The sequence below is a fragment of the Numenius arquata genome, chromosome 7 (genome assembly GCF_964106895.1).
Source record: "Numenius arquata chromosome 7, bNumArq3.hap1.1, whole genome shotgun sequence".
NCBI lineage: Eukaryota > Metazoa > Chordata > Aves > Charadriiformes > Scolopacidae > Numenius > Numenius arquata.
Window position 1 is genome coordinate 56651024 of NC_133582.1, and position 27739 is coordinate 56678762.

At 41.0% G+C, this 27739-nt stretch overlaps 1 protein-coding gene across 1 annotated transcript in view; it reads left to right on the forward strand.

Annotated features, from left to right (window-relative positions):
* The first annotated feature begins 13243 nt into the window (after positions 1-13243).
* Positions 13244-27739, forward strand: part of SNX13 (sorting nexin 13) — a 69766-nt gene continuing 55270 nt past the window's right edge. Inside the window, exon 1 of the mRNA XM_074150348.1 lies at positions 13244-13521. Coding sequence (XP_074006449.1) covers positions 13510-13521 — 12 coding nt within the window. The 5' untranslated portion in view covers positions 13244-13509. The remainder of the gene's footprint in view (positions 13522-27739) is intronic.

Here is a 27739-nt window from a genome sequence, read left to right on the forward strand (position 1 = left end):
GTGAGAAGCTTTTGCAAATCTATCTTTAGCCGTTTCAGTCAGCTATCTGATTGCAGAGCATTTCCACCAAGCGCAGGGGGATCCCAGAGGGTGGAAGACAGGGTAGCAGGGCTGGATGTATGTTCCTGTAGCAGGCCCTGCCTGCTTGGCACTGCTGTCTGCAGGCAACAAACATCTACACAGACTGGATGAAGGCATCAGGTATCCCTTAAAACTCTTCAACAAGTAGTTTCATGGAGCCGGGTATTCTGGGGACTTAGGTCTGTAACATCAAAGGCTGCGTCTGAATGGAGGAGTTGGAAATACTCCCATGGCTGGTAAAGAAAGACATAAAACCAGACAGCTATGCACGTTGAACATATCACAACATGCACCATCCAGTTTAGGCATAAGCCAAGAATGTCCCTTTTTTCCACATCTGAGATATTAATACAGGGTGTCCTCGAGGTAGATTCTCTAGTGTCTAATAACATACGCACTTACACTACAACCTTTCCTTTAATCAGGACGCTGATAAGATTTCCTTATTTTACTTGGCCATTTTCCAAGCCTTGTAGGAACATATTTATTTTTAGAACCCCAGTCCTAAGTTAATTTGATTGGAATTAGCCAAAGGGCTCAAAGGTATTAATGGAAAGCAGTCAGAGAGATAAACATGCATGTGTGCACACATGCGTGCTCACACACATACATATGCGCCCATACACGCAACTTGTTATCGTACAAAAATCAGTCTGAAAATACAATTTATAACAAACCCTTCCTTGGTAATCTGCATGTTATACAACAGCAGATATGTAAAGACCAGCTGACTATTTATTTGGTTTGGAAAATCTCCCCATTGCTCATGAAAACCAAAATTGAAATACAGCATTAAGCTTATATAGAGAAAAGATATTATTTTTATAGTCTCAGCAAGATACTTTAACTATGTGCAAGTCCTGGCATAATGAAAGATTCACTTTTTGTCAAGTAACATCATGGTGGTCTGTAATAAACGCTAATATGATACAGCATGTCAGAGATCAAAGCCTCGGTCCTAAAAGACACAGAATAACTCATGAAATCATAATTACTGTTTTGATTTAATCCAGGCAGTTTGTTTAAAGCATTTTTTAAAGATGTGCAAGCATTTTGAAGTAAACAATTTTCTGAAAGCAAAACAGGAAATAATCAGGTTCCCTATCCTTCCTCTTTTTACTTCATGGCACACCTATTTTTGATATTATATAAAAAGCACATATCCAACCTCCTAATTCCCTCGTCACAGTTTTCCTTCAGTAATACTGTCAGCTTTATCATATTGAAGTGGAAATGGATTTCTTTTCCATAGGTCTCCTGCTTTGTGCTTAGTACCATACGAGTTATGATTAAAATGTGCAGTCTCTTAAGATGCAAATCTCGAACTTAGGGTTTTGCAGAATCAGGTCATGATTATACCGTCAGTTTAACGTGATTAAATCCTGCTGATTGAATGCTGCTGCCAAATGGGTGCCATGTGCTCCTGAACTTGCCTGACTGTGCCCTCTCCAAAGCCTCAGTGCTTGTACCAGCACAAGGAAAATGATGGGAGAGAGCAACTGGGAAGACAGAGTGAATTTCTGTCAGGTTAACGTGAGCGTGTAGCCATCACTGCAGGCCTCTTGTTTGCAAGTTAGCAGTACAGATGCAGCTTTACTTATTTATATGAAGCATTTCATACGGCTGCAGTACTTTAAACAAGTGTATTTTCCTTGTAACTGTTGTCATTTTTAACTAAACGACTTACAGATACTCATTATGAAGAAAATACATTTTATTAGTTTGACCACTGGATTTTAATGCGAAAACTGTCGAACCAATGCTAACACCTACACACCTCAAAACTGATCTTAAGATGATTTATGATCTGTGTAACAAACTGTATTTTCCCTTGTTCTACCCCAAATACTTGTGAAGTCAGTGAAGATCTAAAACCTACAGCTTGCCTAAGAATCTAGAAATACATAAAAACTGGGACCAAAAATAAGTTTGGGGTTGTGTCACTCACAATAGTAAGTATAGTCTTACACATTAAAACTAAGACTAGTGGAAAAAGGCCTACTCTGTGCCTAAAATCCTGAAAATTACAGTTGGCAATCACAATCGTAGGCATACGCACCTGAACCAACAAAATGTTATCTTAAAAACAGCCCAACTCTTAAAATTAAATGTCATTCCTAATTGGAAAACAAATCACAAAGTGCCACTCATCCTTTAAACATACAGAATGAAATTGTTTTTTCCACATCCCTTTTGCAATCTTTTAATCAGCAGCTATGTACTTTACATACATGATGAGAATGTTAACTACAAAGGAAAAAAAAAAAAGAAAATGTTCTGTGGAAATAAATAGATGTAATTTTGCTTTCCCTAGCTCCAGTGCAGCAAACCAATTTGTTCTAGATTAATTCCAATTCATTGTAATTCATTCCACAATTGAACCTTCTCTGGACACAATATAAAGATTTTAGAAGGAGTTTACAAAGCTATGACAACTTCTGTGTAACTAGCCCAGTCCTAGCTCTGTGCATTCCAATGAATTAACGCAATTCTACTCACAGCTCGTACCTAAGGTAAGAGAAGAAAATTATTTTTCCTTATTATCCCAGAAATAAATGTCCTTGGGGAACAAAGCTCTGTCTCTTTATAGTTATTATTGGGTACAGGATGCTGAAGTGATAAAGAGGTCTTCTGAATTCTGGAAATCTCCAATTTTGGAGCAGAACACTGATGACTTGTCCTTTGAAATATTAATCTGCCTGTGGAGCACTGTTTGGAATAAAGCTACCCAATCCCAAGTAGTAGGCAGGTGTCAGAAGATGGCTAAATGTGTTTTGGTCACAATCCTACAGACACTTAAACATGTTTGCTTTAGTTCTGTGTGTAGAGTGATTAGGAAAGTTATTCTAGTAGTGAAGTTAACAGATACAAATGTTTTCAAAGGCTCAAAGCTTTTGGAGCAGCAAAGATGGAGGGTTTCGAATCAAGAGCATCTCTATCACAAACCAGAAATGTAACTTCTGTACTTCCCTGGTTTTCTAAGGCTTTAGGATTCACGTACGTAAGCAATTCTTTGTCAAGAGGAAGGATGAAAACTTGCTTGCCTAGAGCAGAGTCTTTCATCATCACATGGCTCAGACACATGACTCCACAGACGCTGGCTTTAGGTGAAACAACAAAACCAACCACAAGACCTGCTATAATAATGAACTGCAACATATATTCAATATGTCTATTTAAAGTTATTGCATGTTTACTGAAAACCTATACAGTTTAAAGTTACAGAGCAAACATTTCCTTTCTCCATTAGTGAGAACGCCTGTATGTTAGATCCAGAAGTGCTTTTGGTAGCTACCATCAGCCTTATCCCACAGCACCTCTCCGCTCGGAGACAGAACCTCTTTGGCTTGAGGGAGAGGAGAAGGTGGACTAAGCTGGGCAGCTTGCTCACTCCCCTGGGACCATGCCCTCCCCAGGTGCAAAGTAGAAGACATCAGCCCATGTTCATGCTCAGTCATGAGAAAGAGAGGTATTTCTGTGAGGAGGTAAGGTCCAAGACCAGGTTGGATGGGGCTTTGAGCAATCTGGTCTAGTGGGGTTGGAACTCGATGATCTTTAAGGTTCCTTCCAACCCAAACCATTCTATGATTCTATGAATGTGGAGTTGTTGCCACACAAGAGTCCTAGGAGCAGAAAGGAGGAGGAACAAATATTCCCAGCATGAAAAAGGAAGAATAGAAATAAAGAATATTGCAGAGTAAGGAACAACAAAAAAATAGCACTTGATGAGCAGAAAGAATACAGATGGATGAAGGTGAATACTGGGAGACTTTGTAGGGCAGATGTTTATTTTCCACAGCTGGATGTAGCTGGAACTGTGATTTTCTTTCTTTTTTTTTTTTTTTTTTTTTTAAATAATTGTGCAATAAGTATATTATTCTAACCTGGTTCTGTTTCTTTCCCCTGACATATTTTCTAACTGTGTGTTTATTGGATTGCTCCAGAAAAGTGCAAGAAAAGATCTAGTGCAGTTGATTTATGTTTTATAACCAGAAAATCTCTGTTTTAGCCTTGCTCTTTGTCACTGTCATCAGATAATTTGGAGCTTGAAAGAGAGAACTAGCTGCTGTTTGGGTTTTTACTCTGAAAACGCTTGAAGATATTAAATAAGTTTTTAATTGCATCTTGTATTGAGGAAGAACTTGATGTAGCTAATATTGTTCTTGACTGGCAAGTTTTTAACTGAATACATGAATAAAAATTCAAAATAACATGTTAAAAGCAGTCACTTATCAGAGTTGGACAGATTATATCTTTTCTTTTCTCCTTTCCTTTTTCACCTCCAAAGGAATGGTGAGTTTGGAGTAAATCAGGCTTTTTTCTGGCAGTTACATCTCAAAAGTGAAATGGTGATCCTGGTGGGAATCTAGCAAGAACAGGTTTGTAAAAGGCTGTTAGTCAATCTGCATAAATCCAACCTCTTTTATCAGTATGATGACTAAGCAGATCTGAATTTCAACTCAAAACTGCATTGCGGACTCCTGTGCATAGCTGTTGAAGAGAATATAGATTAGTCTGCGATTTCGCAATCTCAACTTTGACTCCAGAGTTGTCTGGGTCAAGTGATGTTTATATTCAGTGTTACCAAATAAAATCTATGTGATTGTATTGTTGGGTTAATATGAGGATATAATTTGCCTGCAGCATCTGTACTGCTTGTACTACGAGGCATAAATAAGCCTGAAGTGCTGTACGCTCAGCCTGAAGAAAAAGTTATACCCTTTGTTAAATCCACTGACAAAAGGAGGAAGGGAAAGACAAAACATGCATTTTAGGCTTACAAATCCTTTTTCAAGTTGGCATTTCCAGGGGAGCTGTTTCAAGAGAGAATGGGAATTATCAGGAAATTATGGGATTGAATATGGAGAATTTCACTGTCCTACTTTAGGATATAGAATCATAGAATGGTTAGAGTTGGAAGGGACCTTAAAGATCACCTAGTTCCAACCCCCCTGCCATGGGCAGGGACACCTCCCACTAGAGCAGGTTGCTCAAAGCCCCATCCAGCCTGGCCTTAAACACTTCCAGGGATGGGGCATCCACAACTTCCCTGGGCAACCTGTTCCAGTGCCTCACCACCCTCACAGTAAAGAATTTCTTTCTGGTATCTAATCTAAATCTCCCCTCTTCCAATTTAAAACCATTACCCCTTGTCCTGTCACTACATCTCCTGACAAAGACTCACTCTCCAGCAGGCTCCCTTCAGATGTTGGTAGGCTGCTATGAGGTCTCCCTGGAGCCTTCTCTTCTCCAGGCGTATGTCCTCATTGCAAGAATTAATACTCAGGTCTGTCAGTCACTCTGCAAAAGCCTAAGATTCTGCCTTTAGTGATCCTTCATGACCTCAGATGTGTTGCTGATGTCCTCATGTCAGCAGCAGTGGCATACGTTGTTCCAATTCTTTCACAATAAACTGTGGAGGAACCCGTCTGTCTTTCTGGGAACTGGATGTAAATTATGAGAACGGACAAGTGGCAATTAGTCCTCCTGGTTAAGCGAGGGAAGAACCCGCACAGGAAAGGGGGACTCCACCTCACACCTCCCTGTCTAGGTGGCTCCGGCTGAGAGATGAGACATTCTTGTGTGTTAAGGGAAAAGGAACTACTGGGAACACGTGAGTAGGGGTTGAAGTTAAGAGTGCAATGATCCTTAATTTAATCCTAAAGGGCTTGCAGTGGGCTTACAGAAGGTCTCCTACCTTGTAGAGGGAGTGTTACAATCAGAAATAGCCATTTTTTCAAGAAGTAACATTAAAAAAAATCTGGTGAAAAACTTGGAGTGAAAAACAGGATCTCAAAGATAAACCAAACACACCATAGAAACAGTCAGAACTATCAAATCTTTAGTCAAGGACATATTTTGTATATAAAATCCACCCAGTTAAAGAGTCTTCATAATGGCCTCTCTGACTGTGCGTCTAACTATGAGGAAGAGGAGTGCCTGAGGAACAGGTTTTTCTAGTGAAGGAGGGATCTGGTAGTCATCGTAATATGCGAAAAGCAATTTGGGGTTGACATAGTACCAGTTTTTAAACCTCCCTCAGAGGAACAACAACTGAATTATGTTGTAAAGTGCATAGGGGAGAGTATTCTGGGTCTGTTTTTAACAAACCCAGGGGAAATGTCGTCATTCAAACAAGCAATGATTGTTGTACTCCTCTGTATTGTCCCCTTCCTAATGCATTACAAACAGCATTTTATTTCAGGAGTTTGGATTTCCTGTGGCTCTCTTCGATGATTAAATTAAAGCTCTACATTTTGTAGAGGTTTTTTGCATCAGTCTTTGCTATGAAGAAACTGCTGTAAGTGGGAAGCAAAACAAACAACCAGAAGAATGAAGCCAATTTGCAAAGTGACGTCGAAGGTCTAAGCACTGAGAGCTTCAGCTCTGAGAGCATATACAATACTAATAAACTCCTTCACCCGGAGAGAAGACGCAAACATTAGTGAAGCACAATGGAGGAAACGTATAATAAAGCCCTCCAGTATCCTCACAATTTTTGCCAACTCCCACGATTTTATTGTAACTTACAATATTTAGCTTCTTTCTTACAGTTTGTGGAGCCACGACATTCAGTGCAAGAAGAAAGAAGCTTTAAAAAGAGTTTGCAGCCTTTTTGATTGCAAAGCAGAGCCTGAAAATATGACTTGACTGCTTCTTATCGAGATTCAGGAAACAGGGAAAATGTAAGCAACTTTCATTTCCAATGTCATGATTCTTAGAGGTTGGCTAATGGTTCTGAACACCTGGGTTGCTGGTCCTGCAGACAGAATAGTTATTTAACTCATAGCTATTCCATTCTTCTCATTTTCTCCCTCCTCCACCCACCTCCCATAAACAGATTAACTGTCTTAGAAAATTTGTTGATGATGAATTAGGCATTTAGGACTCTGTGGAAAACATCACTTGACAAAAAAAGAAGAAGAAAGTTTTAGAATCACTTCTAATTCCCCTCTGCTCAGCTTTTGTTTTTTACATATATTATTTCCTAACTAAAGGACCTCTCATATGATGTGTTAACTGCAGTACAGTCAGTCAGATTTCTCAGGATGATAAATTCATCTGGATTTCTGTAAAGACACCATTGATACAAATTTTGCAGAATATAAATATGGTAAACGAAGCTCAATTTTTTTAATGCATAATGAAAAACTTTGTTTACTACTTGTCTTTCTTTTGCTAGCTGTCAGTCTTATTATAAGGGTATTTTCTACCAAAATGTTTTAGATATAACCCATTTTGTGTTCTCCATGCCATTGAATACCTTCATTTTTGTCTTAAGTCACTAAGTTCAGTATCACCACAACACTTCATCATGGTGTCAGTATCACTGTAATAACTATTAAACCAGTTTGTAACCTGAAAATTCAGCCCCAAACTTCATCTGCTTGTGACATACACCAAATGCCTGGAAGGATAACCATGACATAATGACGCAAACGAATTCTTCTTACCAGAAAAATAAACTGAGTCCACTGGGTCTCCATCACCAAACAAAACTAAAACCCACGTACACAAATTGTTTGCAATATGTTCCAAAAATGGCCATATGTATGCTCAAGAAGACAGGAAAAGAAGGTACTTATCAGACCTGTGGGCCCATCACCTAGGCTGATCTACCTGCCGGACACATTCAGGAGTTCAAATCTCCAAAGAGAAACCAGCCAAACCCTTTTGCAACAGGTAGTTGCTGCCATCAGGTCAAGCATGGGTAAAGGCAATTACTCTAAAGAGTAACAGAAATATCTTCAAACTGCAGATAGGTTCCCATGACTCCTGACTCGCTTGAAAGGAGGGAATGGGATCATGTACCGTACTGCAGAATAAAAATTCCATTTAACAGTTTTATCTTCAAATCAGTGTATCATTCAGATAAAGAATTGCATTGGTTGCTTCCAAAGGAATTTTAAGAAATACGGTGACTTTTTTAAACAGTTTTGTATCCTATCTTTCTCCTCTCTGTAGCAGCAGTGTGCAAATAGCATAGGAAGCCTGCTGTTTGTGTGCATTATTTTCACAGAAAATCCATGGCCAGAAGTTAAGCAGCTGATGACTAACATCTGTGTTACAATTCTGAGATGACTCTAGTTGTCATTATAGACTTCTGAAAGAGACATCAGCATAATTTTGAGAGACTTTCCTTTGTATTAATGTTTATCTTTATTCTAATACTTGCTTAGACAACTATGATTAAGCTGTTGAGGCAAACAGTGTCTGTCGTAGCTGGAGAGAGCTGCTTGAATAGTAGAAAGCTCACTACAGTGAAGACATGTAACCCGGCAAAAGCTTTAAAAGAAATTTCAGCCTCCAATAAACAATTCTGAGAATATGAACAGTGGGCAGATATTACATCCTTATTGCAAAGGATGAATCAGGAATTATACCTGATGCTTCTTCAGTAATTATTTATCTAATGGCTAACAGTCACATTGTATTATCTAGAGTGCCCCCTTTTCCTACACCCTTGTTTTTTCTGTCTGTGCTGCATCTCAGGTGAATGCTGAGAAAGCAGAAAGTGAATGAGATCTTTGATTGGAAATTAGAGAGTTGTGATCCTGATCAGAAGTTTTACTTCTGATCAGGAAGCTCAGACCAAAGAGCTCAGAATAGGCAACATCCTGAAATAACAGAATATTCAAATTTCACCCGTAAAAGATGCTCTGAGTTCCCCTTTCAATCATGTTGCTATGTAGACTTTTGGGGTCATCTGATCTTACTTGAAAAGTAATGGAATGCAACCATAAAGACAGAGAATGGCTTTTAAACAGCAAGACTTAACACTTGAAACATTTAATGTCTACAAATTTTTCAGACCTCCTTGACCTCATCTTCTCCCCCTTCAAAAAAATGAATCCCAAACTAAACAACCCTAGGCAAATTCCAACCATACTGCCAGCTTAAGCTACAAACAACTTAAATAACAAGAGAACAGAAGCCAAGTTTTGGTTTACATCAGTTGGTTATGGACAATCAGAGCTAATTTATAGTATACAGAAATAATTCTGTAAAAGATCTTTTCTAGACTGTAAAAAAAGGTACAAAAGCTAAGGCCTGCTCATGAAGTTAGAAAGTCTTGAAGCCATTCTAGTGAAACTGCTTAGTAAAGCAAAATGGATTTGTTGTCCGTTCAGTCTGTCCCTCCCCCAACCCTGTCTGCTGTTTCCCCTTTCCTTAGTCTTCACTTGTCTTCGTGTATACACCAAGAGAACATACACTTTTGCTCTCCAAATGCCGGTTACTGCTGCTTCAGAGGTTATCTTGATGGCAATTAGGTCACCAATTTCATTCTTCGTAAGCCAGTGAGCTAACAGTTATTTAGGTTGTGGGACCGCCCTCCTTTCAGGGCTGGAAAATAATTTGCTCTCTTTTGTGCTTCACTGCAAGTTGGCACAGTTGCTCTTTTATTGCTAAATCTTGCCTGTCCCCCTTCTTCTGTGTGTGCTGCATCCTCCCCCTCACAACTATATTTTTGTCTCTGAGCCTGCCTCCTAACTTAGTGCACTCACTATGCTTCTGCTTTACAAAAATTCTTTATAAACTTCTAAGTGGAGAGCCTGCTGGTGCTATCCCTATCATAGAATCATAAAATCATAGAATGGTTAGAGTTGGAAGGGACCTTAAAGATCATCAAGTTCCAACCCCCCTGCCATGGGCAGGGACATCTCCCACTAGAGCAGGTTGCTCAGCGCCCCATCCAGCCTGGCCTTAAACACCTCCAGGGATGGGGCATCCACAGCTTCTCTGGGCAACCTGTTCCAGTGTCTCACCACCCTCACAGGAAAGAATGTCTTCCTAATATCTAATCTAAATCCTCATGCTCTATTTCAGATTTTAATGCTGCAGTCATCCATAATTTCAGTAGATATCCCCCACAACTTCCAATGCAGTGGGATTTCAAAATGTGGATCTAGACCATCAGACAACTTTCTGTGCTTATACTCAGTGAAAACTACAATAAATGCAAAGAACACTAAGACATTTGGCAACAGGTAGGAATTGTCTTAGAAATGGGAATGTATTTGCAGCCATCAGCGTTAAGGTACTCCTAGTTGAATGAAGCATTTGTCTATGCCTATGAGAAAGAAAATTCTCAGAGTATTTTAAGGACCGGGTGCAAAAGCTTCCTGCCAGGTTTGCATTTGACTACAGAGATATATATACTTACCCTAACACAGTTATTCGCAGAGTGCTTGTGGGTTTGGGGGAGCGACAAGAGAATAAGGAAGGTGCTGCTCCGCCTGAGCGAGCGCGGTGCTGATGCGGCTGCACCGCTTCCATTAAAGTGCACCAGCTCTTTGCACCGCCCGTCCCAAGCTGTGCGTGTAACGCATGCACAAGGACAACATGTAAGGAATAGGACTCTCTTAAGGATGACTCACCAAGTCTATCAGCGTTACCGTCACTTGAAGATGGGCTCAGGGAAACAAATAAGTGTTCAAGTGCTTCTGGCCCACCATTGATAAACCTTTCAATCACAGCTGAGGCCTTGTTGCCAGACCTGCTCATATTAAATTAGAAATATCCTCCTCCCCAGAAAAACAAAAAGAATTTGTACCTACATTTTTTCAGTTTATCCAAAGAACGGGAACAGGCTCTTTAGTTCGTCAGTGATGGGCAGCTTTCGTTTCTCTTCCTCCTTTGTGGTACTACCAGCAGACTAGTTTTCCAAGAAGTTCCTCATATCATCCTCTGCCTCTTCCCACCTCTCCTTGACGATGCTGCCTCCTCTTCTGCCGTGAGTCTACTTTTGTGTGGTTCAGTCCTTCCTCGCAGCCTCATTCCTGCTGTTACAATTATCCCACCTTTCCCTTTCGGAGTTGAGAAGGCATTAACCAAAACCTAGAACAATGGATTATGACTTTAATAACTATTTTGCAGCAATATTAAGGCTATGCTGACTGGTGTAAAATCAGAGAACAGTTTTTAGTAGAAGTCGTGGTACATTTATTCCAGCAGTATGTGGAAGGTGCTTCCCTGACTGGTATATGCTGTTGGACTGCCACATCCCAAGCAGAAGTAGGAGCAAATTCAAATTCAAGTACAAATTATTAATTGTGACTTCATCTTGCTATGAGATTTGCATGAGATTTGCTCTTATTTTACATCTAGCATACTTAGGATATATACAGTTTTCAAAGGTGACTACTTCTTTTGAAAACCTAAACATCCAAGGTAAAGAAATATGCTGCCAAGAGACAGTTTCTTTTGCTAGACCATCATCTTGCTTCAACTACTATCATTTATATATATTCATCATGAGACTTTTATCTCCTGTTTACTCCTTACATTTTATAAGCTGGGTAATTTAGCTTATCAGTGATACTGTGCCTTGCCCAGAGAATGTGTTTATGACTAAGTGACACGGCAAAGAGTAGGTGCTGTAAGTATTTTGATTCTATTTTCTGCCCAGCTAAGTATGTGTTGGTGTTTTTGCGTAATTACACAAGTGATGATTTACTGAGCACTCTGCTATATTATGGGTCCCTTCAGGGTTTCCTCTACCACAGACCTGAGCACAGGGCATCATTTGGCTGAATTGAAGTGGGATGAAAGCCACAAACGGAGAACCACAGCTGTGTATCTATATGACTGTCTTCCAAATAAGGCCCTACAGAATGCTGTAAATAAATATTAGGGGACCAAAGCAATACAATGGAATTGGTATTTCACAACTCCCGTTGCTCAATATTTTTGAACAATTTTTTAAATTTATCAAGATGGTGAAATACCATGTGCAAGACCACTGCATGGTTCCGTTATTGTTAAACCTATTGTTTAAAATAGTTATGTGTGCTGTGAGATTTGAATTTTCTCTGAGGAATCAGCTTGGAAGAAAGAGTAATGCTAGCATGAAACATTCAAAAATACAGACTCAGAAGTACAAAGCTTACTAGATACTTTAAAACGTTAATATTTCTGATTATTTAGAAAGGGCAAAAAAACTATTCTGAATATCGAGGGTCTGCTTTTTGGAAAGGGTGATCCACGTGACTAACAGCTGGGTCTCTGACAGGGGAAAAACAGTTGTACGAGTAAAACTGGAACTCAGTAATACAAATAAAACTAAGAAGCACGCAACTTCGAAGTGCTAAGTATTTAACAATCACTGGAAAAATTAGAGAACTTCTACAAATCCCACCAGCTTTAAAGGCTGCCTAAGGCCCTTTGCACCTCTGCAAGAACAGGGGTTTTGCTTTTAATCAGGGTGAAAATTAAAGTGCAATTAAAAAAGGTTGGTTTTCTTTATATTATAATAGTAGTGTTGCTTCTCCTCCACCTTCACTGCTAACCATTACTACTTCTTTGGTGTGTGTTTTCGGTGATCGGCAGAAAAAAATCCCATCCTGTTTCTAGTCTTCCTAACGCCCCCAAGGTTAACTTTGTAACTTTAAAGTCTAGTTAAAAAAGCAAGCAAGCAAACAAACAAACAAAACCCCACTTAAAAGGTATTTAAAGGAAAATAAAGGAAAAGGGCAGGAATCCTTTCTGTGTACCCAAATGCCAAGCTGTGGGGGTACGTGGCCCTGGGAGCGGGGCTGCCTTGTCGTGGGGGGGACACGGCTCCGGGCTCCTGAGGAGATGTGTTTCGCTTCCACAATTTGCACCGCTACTTAACAACACTGTAGTTAACAGACTCACAGAGATTATGTCTCTTTCTCCGCACCCAGAGCAAGGAAAGACACGCCGTGCCATGTAGGCTACTTGGCGGATAAGAGGCATGCTGCTCGGGTCAGAAATTTTCAAACAATATTTCATTTAGCGTCCTCAGGCCGGCTGCCCGGCACCGAAGAGCTCAGAGAGAAGGCACCCCGGCGCCTCAAGAGAGACAGGACAAAAAAAAACAACCAAAAAACCCACAGCCGAATGGCTTTGACAATAACATTTCAAGTTCTGCTGCCCTCAACTTCTCCCTTCGGGCCGCACAGCGCCTCAGGGCCGCTGACAGGGCGGGACGGGCTCCGGCCCTCACCCCCCGAGCCATAACCCGACCGCGGGGCCCCGGCGCCCTTCCCGACCGCCAGACCCTGGCAGAGCGGCCGCCGGTGCCGCCGATGGCCCCCCCGACCCAGGTAGGCAGCGGTTAGATCCGGGCGGGCCGCGGCGGGGCGGGGAGAGGAGTGAGCCGGCCCCAGCAGGGGCGGCCCCGCGTCCCGCAGCCCCAATGGGCGGGCGCGCCGGGCGGGGAGCGGCGGCGGCGGTGGCACGTAGCTTCCCCAAGATGGCGGCCTCTCCCGAGCCAGTTGCGAGGGCGGCTGCGGGGCTGGGGGCGGCGGGCGGCCGCTGAGGGAGGCGGCAGGGGGCTGGCGGCTCTCGCCTCGCCTCGCCTCCCCGCAGGGTTGGGGAGGGGAAGCTTTCCGCGCGGCCGCCGAGGCTTCACCATGCTGCGGGGCTAGAGCCGCCGAGGCGCCGCAGCGCAGCGGGGTAATAATGTTAGCAGAGGTAAGAGCCCCGCCACGGCCGGCGGGGTGCGGGAGGGGAGGGAGCGGCTCTCCGTCCGCCCCGGCAGGCGACTGCGCGCCGCGGCCCGCGGCGGGGAGGAGGTTTTGCCCTCCGTCAGGGCCTCCGACCTGCTGAGGTAGCGGGCAGCCTACCCCCTTGGCCGGGGAGGGCAGTGCCGGGCCCCTCTTATCACCCTTCCCTCCTCCCCGGCCCGGGCCCTCCTTTCCCCAGTAGGGCAGGACGGGACGGGGAAGGGAGACACTCCAGCGGCCGTGGCGGAGCCCGGCCCGGTCTTGCCTGCTCCGTGCGGCAGCCGGCTGGGGCGGGCCCGCCAGCCGCCCGGCGAGGGGCCGCGGGGCTGCTTCTCCGCGGCCGGCCCCGGTTCTCGGGGAGCACACCTGGTGAGGAGGGGGCCTGCCGCCGTCCTAGGCCTCGGCGGAGAGATGTCCCCACCCGGGCCCCGAGCGCCGGCTCCCACTTCATCCACTCCGGCCTCCTCCCCTGCGGTAGCTCCGACGGGGCTCCTTGTTCGCTTTCTTCTTAAAACGGGCTTAAACCCAACAATGTTGCTGATGCAGGAGTTTGTGGTTGCAGGTAACTGGTGGAAGTGGGCTGCCTCGTTTCGTCTCTCCTTGGTAGGGGGTTTCTGTCCCAAAGCAGTTGGAGAGCGGAGCCCTGAGGCCAGCAAGGTATTGGAGGATCAGTGTGGGCCAGAAATGGCTACTGTGTCCAAAGGTGCTCTCAAGGGGGGGGGTCTGGCTGTCTGTTCTAGTTGCTGGAAGGGAGACTTTCCCCCCCCGTACTCAATTTGTCTCTACAAAGACCGATTGATTTTCTATTTTTACTATGTCAGTGGGGTGTCTGGCATACAGATACTTCTCCAACACAACGATTGCGTTACCTGTGTTTTAGAACTTGTCGTTTTATCCTGCACTGAAGGTTATTTGCCCAAAACTGAATTGCCCTAAGTCTTGAACGGTGAAAGCTTGCTTCCTGACACCTGAAAAATTTAGCTTTCCTTTGCTGAATGATAGCTAAAAAAGTATCTTGAAGCTTTCACTTTGCATCAGTTCGAAGTTTCATGGCCTTGGGACAGTGGTTCTGTAGTGCTATGAGTTCTCAGATTTCTCAGGGAGGGTAAAATTTGCCGAGTGAGTTAAACCTGTAAAAATACATGACCTATTTTTGCATGAAGGGTATTTGGTGGGCAATCAGGGTTGATAATCTCCATTAAATAGGGTTGGTGAGTGTGATCCGTAAGCATTAGCCATAGTAATTTAGATTATTTTAAGGGTGGCATGGAAAGTTCTGGGTCGGTGCCTCATACTGGACTGTTTGTTCTTTGATGGCTGTGTGTGCCTATCCAAGACACTTTGTAGTACTGGAATTGAATTTTTTGTTATTTCTAAAAGCACTGGTGTAGCAGCATGGATGACATTTGCTCCATTGGCTTTTTGAGGTAAAACCTAGTGCTTCTCTATGTGGTTACCAGTTAGGATACTTAACCTTGGTGCCTGGCGGACTGGATTCTGATGTACTTTACTTCTAGTTCCTGTATATAAAATATCTGTAGACAAGGTGCTTCAGGGTGAAGTATTCCAGGCTTGATCTCTGCCGAGGAGATGACTTTAAATTTTGGAGGGGTCTAGCAAAGTTGCAGGCTTTGCTTGTCTGCCTGAAAAGCAGTTGTGGGAAGTTCTTCTAACAACCAGACAGCTCTTGGCTGTCAGAGGACTCACCTGGCACGGGAACTACAAGGAGTCCTTTCCAGTGTGCTTTTTTTGGGTGTTCCAGTGGTGACTTGCTGGCTGAAACACCTTGTGAAAACTGCATGCAGTCGCACCCATGAACCCTTTGCATGCTTTGCAGGAAGATGAAGTTTGCTTCAAGCCTACTGATATATGTATAGTATTCTATAAACACCTAAATCTCACTCTTTTTTTTTTTTATTTTATTTGTATGTGAAAATTGAGTTGGAATGTATGTCAGACTGACATTAGAATAGGGCAATAGTTGAAACTGCACGTCTGTAGGCTGCCTAAATTTATCTTAATAACTTTGAAGGAGGGGGAACACTCGACAGCTAGTAAGTCTGTTGTTTTCTTTCCCTCTCTTAAAGTAACGATTTTATTTAAGAACATATAGTGAAATGAGAAAAAAAAAAAATGCTGGGTATTTGTGGACTTACATAGTTTGCTTTTGTGTAGAATGGCCAAGATTGCTGTCATTTTTTTTTTTTTTAAACCATAAAAAATTTAGAAACATTCCCTCCACTATAACTGTTAGTTTTGTAATTTAACGATGCTGACAATATTATTCTTAAGCGAAAGGCAGAATCTGGTTCTACATGTATTGTTATGCAGTTAAATCATAACTTTCAGTTTCTGAAGATCAGTTTCCTACATCCTTTGACTGTACCCATATATGCAGACCCCAGCAGATTCAGTCCAGTTTTGTGTGGATGCAGTTAGGATTAGGACCTTGTAATCAGTAATTTCAGGGGAAGATCGCACTTCCCGTCAGGAAAAAATACTGTGCGTTTTTTATTTGGCCCTTACGGCAGGCGGTCTTATTTTAGTTGCATCAGAAATCATGGTTGCTGGGTGCCAAGCACAGATACTTATTTACCTAATTAGCAAACATCATTCCTGAATTTTTCATCATCTTGGTTATCGGAACTTATTTCTGCAGCCAGGTTGAATCCATTCTGTCTGCCTGCGTTCGGAGTCTTGCTGCAGCGATCATTTCCTTACTCTTGGGTTGGCCTTTCTGTGTCTTTTCACTTGTTCCTCTTTTCTCGTTCATCAGACGTCTCCTTTGCTTTTCAAGACCCAGCGTGGCCTGTTTCCACCCGACTTACTGTTTCAGCACTTTCTCGTCTGGTGAGGCCACGACAGACACAAGTTGCCATGGTCCGTCTCTTGTGTTTTCAGACAACTGTCTTTACCATTCTTGACTCTTGCATGGGAACAACTGTGCTGCCCTGACCACAGCGGGGCAGCTGATGTTTTACAGCTCTGGCTCTTGCTGGTCAATACCGTCTTAAATTCTGATGGGAACAAACATTAAATAGGATTTTGTTGGGACTTAGTTTACAAGAAGTTTTAGAATGTCTTTCAAATTGATGGCCTGTGCTGTGTCAGCATTTGCAGCCCGTGTTGCTTCTAAAGAAGGCACTTTTTCTAAAGTGAGGGGTAGGTTTCTTTTTCCAGTTTTTTCCCTCACTTGCTCATTAAACTGCTTTGAGATGCTTAGTGAGGCCTTCCTTCTGAATTTATCAGCAGCTGAATTTTCGACAACTTAATTCTCAGCTTAGCAAGAGTACTTTGTTGCAATACTAGTGACAGTTGAGAAGGTTTTTGAAATTTGACAAAGTAGGAAAACTTTTTTTTTTCCTTGTCCACAGCTGAAAATGTGCCATAGAAAATGAGCTTTGACATGTTGGTATTTCTTGTTATTGCAGCCGGTCAAGATAATTCACTAACTACATGTAGTATTTCCTTTCTATTAAACAGCCTACTTTTTTTTCTTTTTTTTTTTTTTTTTTTGAGAGATGTTTAACAAACTTTAAACTTTGATAACTACTGACCATTGAGAACTGTTTTTGGAGCAAAACCGAGCAAATCAGCCTGATTTTTAAGAATAAAGGTTGATTCAGCAGCTTGTTTTAACTTGCTTTAGAATAATAATGAATTAGCCTTACTGAAACAGTAGCGCATTGTAATGTATATGTTAGTCCAGCTTTGAAAGATGCAGGACACAGTTAACTGCTTGGTATACTATAGCATCGTTAATTTTTTCTGTTCCTTGATACGTGGCTGTGGAAGGTTGCTCTGATGCTTCATGTGACTGAACTATGTTTTGCGGGTAGAGACAACTTCAAGTGTGTAGACAATTAGCCAGGGTGTGGAAAGAAATTAATTTTCTGTCCTTTTGTGGAGCTTGTATGCTGGGGCTTTGCTTTGGTGCCAGTGTTTTGCCAGATGAGGAGTAGCTGGAGGATAAGTTGCAGGCCCTTGGGAGGTAAAAAGCCTCTTTTTGTCCTTCAGTATATTCTGTGAACAAAGTCTACACTATCGCTGGTCTGCTTTGTGTCCCTATTTGTTGCTCTGACAGCTCTTTTAATAACTCCATATTCTGTGGAGTGTCAGCTAAAATTATGTGAGGAATGGAAAAATTAGGAAAATTAACCTTTTACAAAGAATGGACATCATATGTTCCTAATATTTTTTTTTTAAATATTTTGCTGACTAGTAGTAAAAACTAGTGTCTAAACACTCGTGACTATTCTTAGAGCGTACAGTTGTGACTGAACTGCTGGGGCTGAATGTGGAGTTCTGCAACAACTCAAAAATGTCGGTCTGGACCATTCCCCAAAACAGTGTGGAAGAAGAAGAAAAGTGTAAAGTTCCTCAGTTCAATAAAAATAGTAATAGGTTGTCTGGTTAGCTAGCTGAAGGAGCTCCAAATGTTGATTTCCTCTGTCTGGTTGCACTCTAGGGAATTATCTCTGGTTTAAATATGTTTGTCCCTTTCTCCCCACCCTTATGAAGATGACAAAGCATTTGAACCAGCATTAGGAGAGTTGCTATTGTTAGAAACAAGAAACCACTGGTGTTGTATGGCAATGCTTAAAGAATTAATGTTTTGAAGTCCCATTAGCACTTTTCACCATTGCTTGGCTGAGAGTACCAAGGCTGGAATAATAGAAAAATCGATTGCAATTGGCACTTGCAGTTACATGGGAGAGAAACTTTCAAGAAGTACAAGGCATCATGATCTTGGGCTTAATTGCTTGTTCTCTCCCTTCCTTACCCCAATAAGTAACATCTGCTTTCTGAATTGAAAAAAAAAAAAAAAAAAAGACATTATTTCATTATGTAAACATACTGAAATGTTTTAGCAAGAGCGCTCTAACCTTGTTTATGGAATTTATATAGTATTGCACCTTTAAATGATGACTGTGGAATTGTGAAGATACATATGAGGTGAAATAGGCGCTTATTTTTAATGTAAGCAAGCATAAATCTAGGTGTGTTCAGCTAGGGGACTCTTTTCATAACTGCCATTTATTTTGGGAAAGAGGTTAATTCCTACCCTATCAGAATTTGGGAATGCCTGTTAAAGATTTTATTCTTGCTCTGAAGAAGTAGCTGTAAAATCCTCAGAGAGTGGAGGTGGAAGAACTTTCTGAAGAAGTTACGGTGTTGGTTGGCTTTCTGTTTTCTGGGGTGTGATCTGAGTGTTGCAGTTAAAACTTCACGAGTCAAACGTATTCTTTTATTTTAACGTTGACATTTTACAAACATTTAAAAAGCCCCACAAATTTTTAGCTAGTTCTGTTCAAGTGGGATTCTCTGAAAATCCAGGGATTTCCCAGAACAGAATACAGAGTTTGACCATAGTGGTTAGTTCGGTATTTTATTTTGATGATATTTCACCATTGGCCCTTAAACTTCTGGAGTCCTGCAGCTCTATATAGTTTCTTGGACAGTCAGTACAAGATTTGTTAACACCAATTTGATTTGAAGCTCACCAGTTAGTCAGTCCACCAGTTGCCAGCAGGAGAAGGGGATAAACCCATTTCTGATTGCTTACTTTCCATTAAGTCCCATCCTGCATCAGATGCCTGTATGATGTCCTTTCTGTGACTTGGTTAGAAGAATTTTTGATAATCAGAAATATTAAATATCAAGAACTTCTTTGTATTTCACAGTTAGAAATAGCGCTGTGTTTAAAGTGAGGGCTAGCATGGCCAAATTAAAAGTTCACAGGTACCTGTTCTCTATAACATTGATGTCTAAAATGCTTAATTCAATATCCCATTGCAGTTGGAGTTTTGGGTAGGAAGATGAGCTTTATGCATTTTCTTTCTAAGAATGTTCATTAATTTGGGGGCTTCCTTTGAAGAGTATTAGCTGCTTAAATGCAACTGTACTTCTGTTATAGTGTTCTTCTGCCATTTGTTGCTTAATTCCATGCTTCTGGGAGGAACGGGGTGATCCCAGTTCTATTTTAATCAAATCTGTTTGTGTCAGAATGCTCTTATTTCATAAATATTGCTATTTTAAGATCACATATTCCCGTTCTTCAGTGTATTTTTGCAATTCTAAGAAATAACTACTCAGCGCTCCTGCTGGTGTGGTGTAGGTTGGGTTGTCCCTTGTGATGTATGGGAACGAACTTGAGCAGGAAGTTTGAATTGCTACATATCCTGTAGGATGCTCTGCTTTTCCACTTTTCCTGTCGGTGCTGTCAGACAAGGCCAAGTAGAAAATACTCTAGAAATTCACCATGAAATTCTTGCCACAGCTCACCAACTGATGATGAAACAGCGCCTCAGACATGGGGTAATTTCTCTCATAGCTCTTAATCGGTACTGAAAACCATGGGAAAGAATGTACCTGATGTTCCCAGTCATCCTGTATTCAGCATTTGGCATTCCAGACTGTGTGGAAGAGTTAAAAATCTGGTGGTGTACATGCTTTAGGAAATAAGTGTCCAACCTGTGCAACTATAGAAAGAGCAATTGCTTTAAAATTTTGCTGGTCATCAAAATAATCTTGGAACTGTTTGACTTGGAGATGTAATGAAGCCTTGCTCGTTGCTGTGCTCCTGTTCTAACACGTGCTGCAGACTGAGGAGAGATGCCTCTAAATTTTGACTTCTTTCTTCTGTGTGAGGCCTGGCACCTCCTCACTTAAACCTTGGCATTCTGTGTCCTTTTTAATAACTCAAAACTGTGTTTATTTTCACTTTTCCCAAATGTTGTAGTATTTTATAAAATTGTGTCTGAAGCATAGGTAATGATTTCTGTGATATCTTAAAAATAGTAGGATCAGTAATAATGATGTGTATTCCTTATCCACTGAAGGAAGTATTTGTGCTTGAAATTGCATCTGTATCTTGGTGTGCAATTTTTTTAAAAGCTTTTTTTCCCTAAAATGCTATGCCGAGTGTTGTTTTTTCCCCCAGTATATCTTGGCATATTTGTTACTGATAGATATCTTAATTTTTAATGAAACCTAGATTTGATTGAGGTAGCTAACCTCTTTTAACATATTTTAAAATACTTTTTTTACAGTTTATATGCTCAAATTAGGATTTCTGATCACAATGCTAACAAATTGAAATTTCATTAACTTTATAAAGTAAAATCATGTACTATGGAAATTTTAAATCTTGTGATGTAATGTTTCAATTGCAGGTTTAATCTGATGGCACATACAGTGAAATGGGAATTACTTATTAGAGTTTATTGCTTACATACAATTTAAAAATCCTTGTGGAAAACATTGTTTTGTGTGAATATAACTTTAATTGGTTTGATAAGATGATATTTCTTTATAATGCTAGGCTATGCGAATAAGGCTTTATTTTAAATTTTCACTCTTACCATAGTTTTCCTTTTCACAGTCAACATTTTGCTCTAAATAAGAGTCCTCTCTAGTAGTTGGGTTAAAGATAATTCACCCTCGCTGTACGTGTTTACGAGCATTTAGTACTAGCACCTTGCCTTCTGGTCTTACAATTCTCTGCATTCTCTTTTGTGCTTTGTTCTTGTGTTAATTCAACTTGCACGTGTGACTAAAACTTTGAAATAAGTCTTATTTCTTTGTTGGTTTTAAGGTCCAGACTTTAAATAATATTGGTCTTGTGTCTTTCAGTTGGCAGTTGTCCTACTATAGCTTCTTAAAGAATTCTTGAGAAGCTTACGAGTTAGCAACAGTTACACCAAAGGCAAACTTCATGATTCTATGAATGTTTCTAAGCTCTTCCATTGCTTTATGGGTATTTGCCTTTATTGAATACTTCGATTAATGATGGTCTGCTGTTGCCCATTCCTATTTAATTGTGTTTTATTTTATCAATGCCCTCTTTTTTTTCTATTTGAAATTATTTTTCTGTTTTAATAATCTCAATATAATGTTATACTTGTACTCTTCTTAATTTTTTTCCCTGGATTTCTAGAGATTTGCCCCATAACTGTTCTCTATTTTTTTGATGCATTATGCAAAGCATTTTTCTGTTTTCCAATGATCAAAGTAATTCTGCTGCTGTGTGGAATAGTTCACCTAAGTTAGTCTATAAATGCAGACCTTGCTGTCAGTACGGTTCTTCTTTTGCTTATTACTTGTTGCTTTTGTGTGTTTCCTTCCTCTTTACTTTTCTTTCTTATATCTTTATTTTTGCTTTCCTGCTGCTGTCACTGGCTCAGTCGTGTATTTTTCTTCAGATATCCTACCTGCATAAAGGAATTTAAGACACTAAAAGTGTCATTTCAGGTTTAACTTAACTGGATCTAGTTTGGGCTGCTAGTAAAGGGGTTTTCTCCCTCCCACCAGACACAACTGGTGTGACGCTGCTTCTTGTGTCAGGTCTTGTAGCTAAGCAGCAACTGGAATTGTTTTGTCGTGGTGAACCAGCCTTCTGGAGAGGCATGAGGGTGGGAACACAGGAGAAGTTGCCAAGTCAACAGCTGCATGGCCCGGTGCAAGGGAAGTGCATAGTGCTTTCCTGCATTTCCTTCTGTTTAGATCTAAACTGAATCAATATCCAAAATAACTCCTGTCCTTTTGAAAACAGGGAATGTCATCACTCCTTCTGTGACTTCTGAATGCATCTGTGCCTCCAGAAAAAGTTACATGAGTAAGGTTAGTCAGGTCTTCTCCTTGAGTTAGTTTTCTCTTTTGTTGTTGATGTTCTTGAGCAAGTGGCAATGATTGAGGAATTTAGGTATCTTCTGTAAACTTGCCCTGAGAGCTGGATACTCAAATGACTTAATTAGTTTTGTCTATAATTAGTTTCAGTCTATAATCTTGAAGTAGTTAGTGGCAAGAATTAATGCACCATTTCTATGGTATCCTCTCCCCTGCGCCCCCTCCAAATTCATTGAAATTTCTTGGAAATATTCCATGCCCTAATGTCTGAGAATCAAGTGTTCCACCGAGTTCATAGAACTGTCTCTCTGTGTAAACCTTATCTGCAGATGTTCATGCTTGCTTTCCCTCTTCAGTGTCGCAGTGAGCAGGAGGTAATATACGTATCTGTGAGATGGTAGAATGGTTAGAGTTGGAAGGTCTTCAAAGATCATTGAGTTCCAATGCTTCTGCCCTGGGCAGGGACACCTCCCACCAGACCAGGTTGCTCAAAGCCCCATCCAGCCTGGCCTTGAACACTTCCAGGGATGGGGCAGCCAGAGCTTCTCTGGGTAACCTGTTTCACTGTCTCACTGCCCTCATGTGAAATAATTTCTTTCTAGTATCCAATCTAAATCTCCCCTTTTTCAGTTTAAAACCATTACCCCTCATCCTATCACTCCACTCCCTGATCAAGAGTCCCTCCCCATCTCTCCTGTAGCCCCCTTTAGGTACTGGAAGACTGCTAGAAGGTCTCCCTGGAGCCTTCTCTTCTCCAGGCTGCACAAACCCAACTCTCTCAGCCTGTCCTCATAGGAGACATGCTCCAGCCCTCTAAGCATCTTCATGGCTCTCCTCTAGACTTGCTCCAATGGGAGCTCCGTGTCCTTCTTATGTTGGGGTCCCCACAGCTGGACACAGTACTCCGGGTGGGGTCTCACCACAGTGGAGTAGAAGGGCAGAATCATTCCCATTACATCTATTCCACTGGAAAAAAGCAATAATGTTTAAACACTTTTTTTTCCCCTCCTAAGTAAAGGCATTTTTTGCCATAGCCATAGCATCCAAGCGCTGCTTTTTTTTTGTTGGCACTGTCCATTCTGCCAGGAGTCAGGCATCAACTACTCATTAAAGAAGTTCTGTTCTTTGTGGTCTACCGAATAATTTGGAGACACTGAACTAATCTCTTTCTCTTTCTTTACTTTATGCAGCTGGATGATATTCTGTCCAGAAAAACAGTTGCAAGGAACTGGAAGTTTTGAGGCTTATTTTAGCTTTGTAAAGGTTTTAGTAATTTTGTATAACATCTGTTTTCACAGTTATTTTGTCTTCATTCAGCAAGCATACTTCATAGGAAATTTGGCCTTGTAGGACTTCTGATGTACTCTCAGATACTACTGGGAATTTTTTAGTGAAATAGTGGTTGTATCAGAGTTTTTATATTTTGTTACTGGAGAAAACTTACTGCACTTAACTGCAAGTTTAAACTTAAGAAGGAAACAGTCTTCAGAGGAAGGTGCTAGTATTCTGTCAGTGGATTTCAGTTTTCTTCTTGAAAATGCACTGTATTTGCAACTTGGGAATCTATTTGTTATTTGGCTACTGAAAACTACTCCTTTATGGTGAATACTCTGATTATTGAGGCTCCTCTACTTTTACATCTGTCTCATTTTCTGGTTTGTTAATTATGATGCTGGTTTAAAAAATGTTGGGGAACTACCAGTAAATTTTTCAGAAGAGAAATTGGATATAGTGAAGGGGTGATCATTGCAAGCATTGGAACTGGATTCATGGTGGTGGCACTGGTTGAGCTCTGGGAATTAAAAGAACAGAACAACCCCCCAAAGTATTAAAATCAGTGAATATAATGTTGGTAGATGTTTCTTTGGATTCCAGTGTTTAGGCAGTAGATGCCCTTTATTTTGGCAGAAGGTGTGTGGGAGACTACTGCTTTTGCTTATTTTTGAAGATAAAGGTGAGCACGAGGGCATGGAGGAGAGAGGTAATACTTTTAAAAGTTGTGTTATTTCCCAGTCACATAAAGGGGGTTAGAACATTAACTGGGAGCGCCAATAAACTTTTTAAATCCACTGTTCCCTTGGTGGCCAGTGTAGCCAGTATGTGGCTTCAGTATATGGATTTATTCTGATTTTGGCACAAAATCCCTTGTGGTGGAATTGGATACTGTACATTGGTTTCCAGATGAGTTTGTATTGTGATGAGGAGACCAAAACTGGACACGGGTAGTCTTGTATGTCCAAACAGAGAAGAAGGATCACTTCGCTGGACCTGCTGGTGACACTTTAGCTGATGCTGTTGGCTGCCTTTGCTACAAGGGCACACTGCCAACTCCTGTTTATCTTACTGCCCACCAGGACCCCTGGGTCCCTTTCTGTAGACCTGATTCCCAGAGAGTTGGCTCCCAGATTGTATTATGGCCCAGGGTTATTCTACTCCATATGCAAGTCTATACTTGTTTTTGAATTTCATGAGGTTCCTGTCAACCCCTTTCTCTAGCCTGTCGGCATCCCTCTGAACAATAGCTCTGACGCTCCAGCACATTGAGCGCTCACCCCAATTTGATATTCTGTGCAAACTTACTGAGGATGCACTCTGTCCCATTACCCAGGTTGTTAATGAAGACATTAAACAGTATGGGTCCCTGTGTTGATCATTGAGGGTACCCACCTAGTTGCTGGCTGGCCGCTGAACTTTGCAGCATTGATCATGGCTCTGCGTCCAGCAATCCAGTCAATTTTTCACTTACCTTATCTACTTATTTAGCGCATGCCTCACCAACTTGGTGATAAGGAGACTCGGGGATATTGTGTCAAAGGCTTTACTGAAGGCAAGGTACACAACATTTAAGCCCCACTCCTTGTCCTTAACATCAGTCACCTCATCACAGAAAGCAATTGGTTTGGTCAGACATGATTTGCGCCTGGTAAATCTTACTTTGGTTGTTCACAACCGTCTTAGGGACTGAGGTAAGGCTGACTGGCATGTATTTTCCTTCCTTCCTGGCCTGGAAGGACCTTCCTTCTTGCAGACCCTCTTCTATTGCCAGTATAATTTGAAAAATTATTTATGTTGGCTTTCTGTTGAGCTTTGGCTTTCCGGATTGCAGTACTACTTCTAGTCAAGGTGCCATTTGACACTACAGCTGAAAAACTCAAGTGGTTTTCCTTTCTGAGCCCTACGTTATTGTTTATAGCTTGCTTTCACCTTTTTAATAAAGAAAAAATTACTCTTTTCAAGGGTGGAGAGGGATGGGGATGTTCTAAACGCATTATTTCATTTACCAAAATAACTCTACAAAGATATGTGACATGACTGACTGTAGTTAGAGACAACGGCCTTGATCACTAGGATCATGTGGAAATTAATTTTCAGTCTTAAGTGTGTCCGTTACTGGAGGACTCCTCCTGGCAATTGTGGTAGATAATGTGAATTAGCTCCTTCCACTTGTATTCCTTCACGTTTGTAACCTGACCTAATAAGGCAATTTCTCTTTATATTTAGTCCAATCTCGGATAAAAATATTCTAAAGTTGTGTTGCAAACTTAACATTTTTAAAGTAACTTTTTAATCTAAATGAGGAGTGTTGCTTATTTATGAACTTTTAGATGGTGGTGTGTACTTTTAGGTAATAAAATACTACAGTAAAATACTACACTGCACCAGAGCAGTTTCATCTTAAAGTTGGTGGGATGATGCTGTAGTCCAGAGGACTCTGAAAATTGTGCTGCAAGTAGCAAATAGCAGATATAATATTACCAATGGATTAAAGAAATAAACAAAACTCTCAGGTGACGAATTTTATAGCCTGAGAGCCGGGGTACTGAAAGATTACTCAGGAGGTAATGACTAAATCTTTCTTCAGTAAACTTAAGTACTGGATTTTGTGTGTGTGTATATATAATTTTTACATCTATATGTGTTTATATGTATTTCATATATTAAGCTTAATTCTCAGTAAAAAATCACACACATCCTGCAGATATGTCATTGAAATGTATGGTTTATCAGTCTTTATGGATATTACTGGTTTTAAGGAGTTTGCTTGAGAATAATTTTTTGCTTATAGATGCTTCTAAACAAGTCATCAAGTGGTAGAAACAATTTTTTTTTTCTTTTTCAGTATAAAAGTTGAAGCTATTGTCTGCTGTTTCATATGTGATGAGTTGTTTAGGAAAAAGCAAAAAAACCCGTGGTAACTGCTGCTGCAGTGTGCAGTTCGAAACTGTTCATAATTTTATGGAATTTATTTTATTTTATGCCTTCATGTCTTTGACAGTTCTGCATTTGCAAAAACTAGGCATTTTCACTTTGTTTCACTTTCTATTTTTGTGAGGCTCTTACTGTTTGAAGTTTCTGAGATTTCCTAAAGTAGATACTGGGTTGTTGTGTGTCCTTTTTTTCCTTTAATTTGTAGCTAATTCTATCCATTTCAGGTTGCGCAACGTACTTTGTGCACTGCAACAGCTTTGAAATTGTGTAGTATCTCCATAGAAAAAATAAGGGATTTATTTTATGAAAAGTAATCATTGTTCATGAGACCTCTTATAACCCATCTTTTTGCACTTTCTTCTCCCTCTAAAGATGATGGGCAAGGGTAGGTTGCCTCTGAGCAGAAGGCTGTGTCCCAAGCCAAATATAGATATTTACGGGGACAGGCTGAGAGAGTTGGGGTTGTTCGGTCTGGAGAAGAGAAGGCTCCACCGAGACCTTATAACAGCCTTCCGGTACCTAAAGGGGGCTACAGGAGAGATGGGGAGGGACTCTTTGATCAGGGAGTGGAGTGATAGGATGAGGGGTAGTGGTTTTAAATTGGAAGAGGGGAGATTTAGATTAGATACCAGAAAGACATTCTTTGCTGCGAGGGTGGTGAGGCACTGGAACAGGTTGCCCAGGGAAGTTGTGGCTGCCCCATCCCTGGAAGTGTTCAAGGCCAGGCTGGATGGGGCTTTGAGCAACCTGGTCTGGTGGGAGGTGTCGCTGCTCATGGCAGAGGGGTTGGAACTAGATGATCTTTAAGGTCCCTTCCAACTCTAACCGTTCTATGATATATGTATATAAAATCTTTATATATATTTTCTTAGCAAGTATGAGCTGGTATAGGTAATGGCATGAATTGGGCAGTATAGTGGAGATTTGAGTTGAAGGAATAGGCAGCTGGTTAATGCTTGGCAGAAAGGATGCTCAGCTGAAGTTACCACTAGCATGGATCATGAGCTTAAAACTAAAGAAATTGCTTTTCTACCTTTAAAAAGCATCGTTGTAAAGGTATGAAGAAACCTTTTTAAAGATGTCTTGTGTGAATATTTCTGCAGTAGCCCTGAGCTCTGCCTACAAGTTTTTTTGGTGAAGTGGAACATAAAGAGGTAGCCTACTAGATCTGACTGTTATGGAGAGAGACTGATTTAATGTATTTCTGTCAAGATAAGTATTGGGATTCTTAAGTGGTAGAAATTGTTCTAGAAGTGAAGTTGATGATTCTTTAAGTTTGTTTAGTGGGATCAGGTTTCTTTAGCAGTGAAAGAAAGAGAGAAAACAGTGGTGAAAGGAAGTTCTAAGTA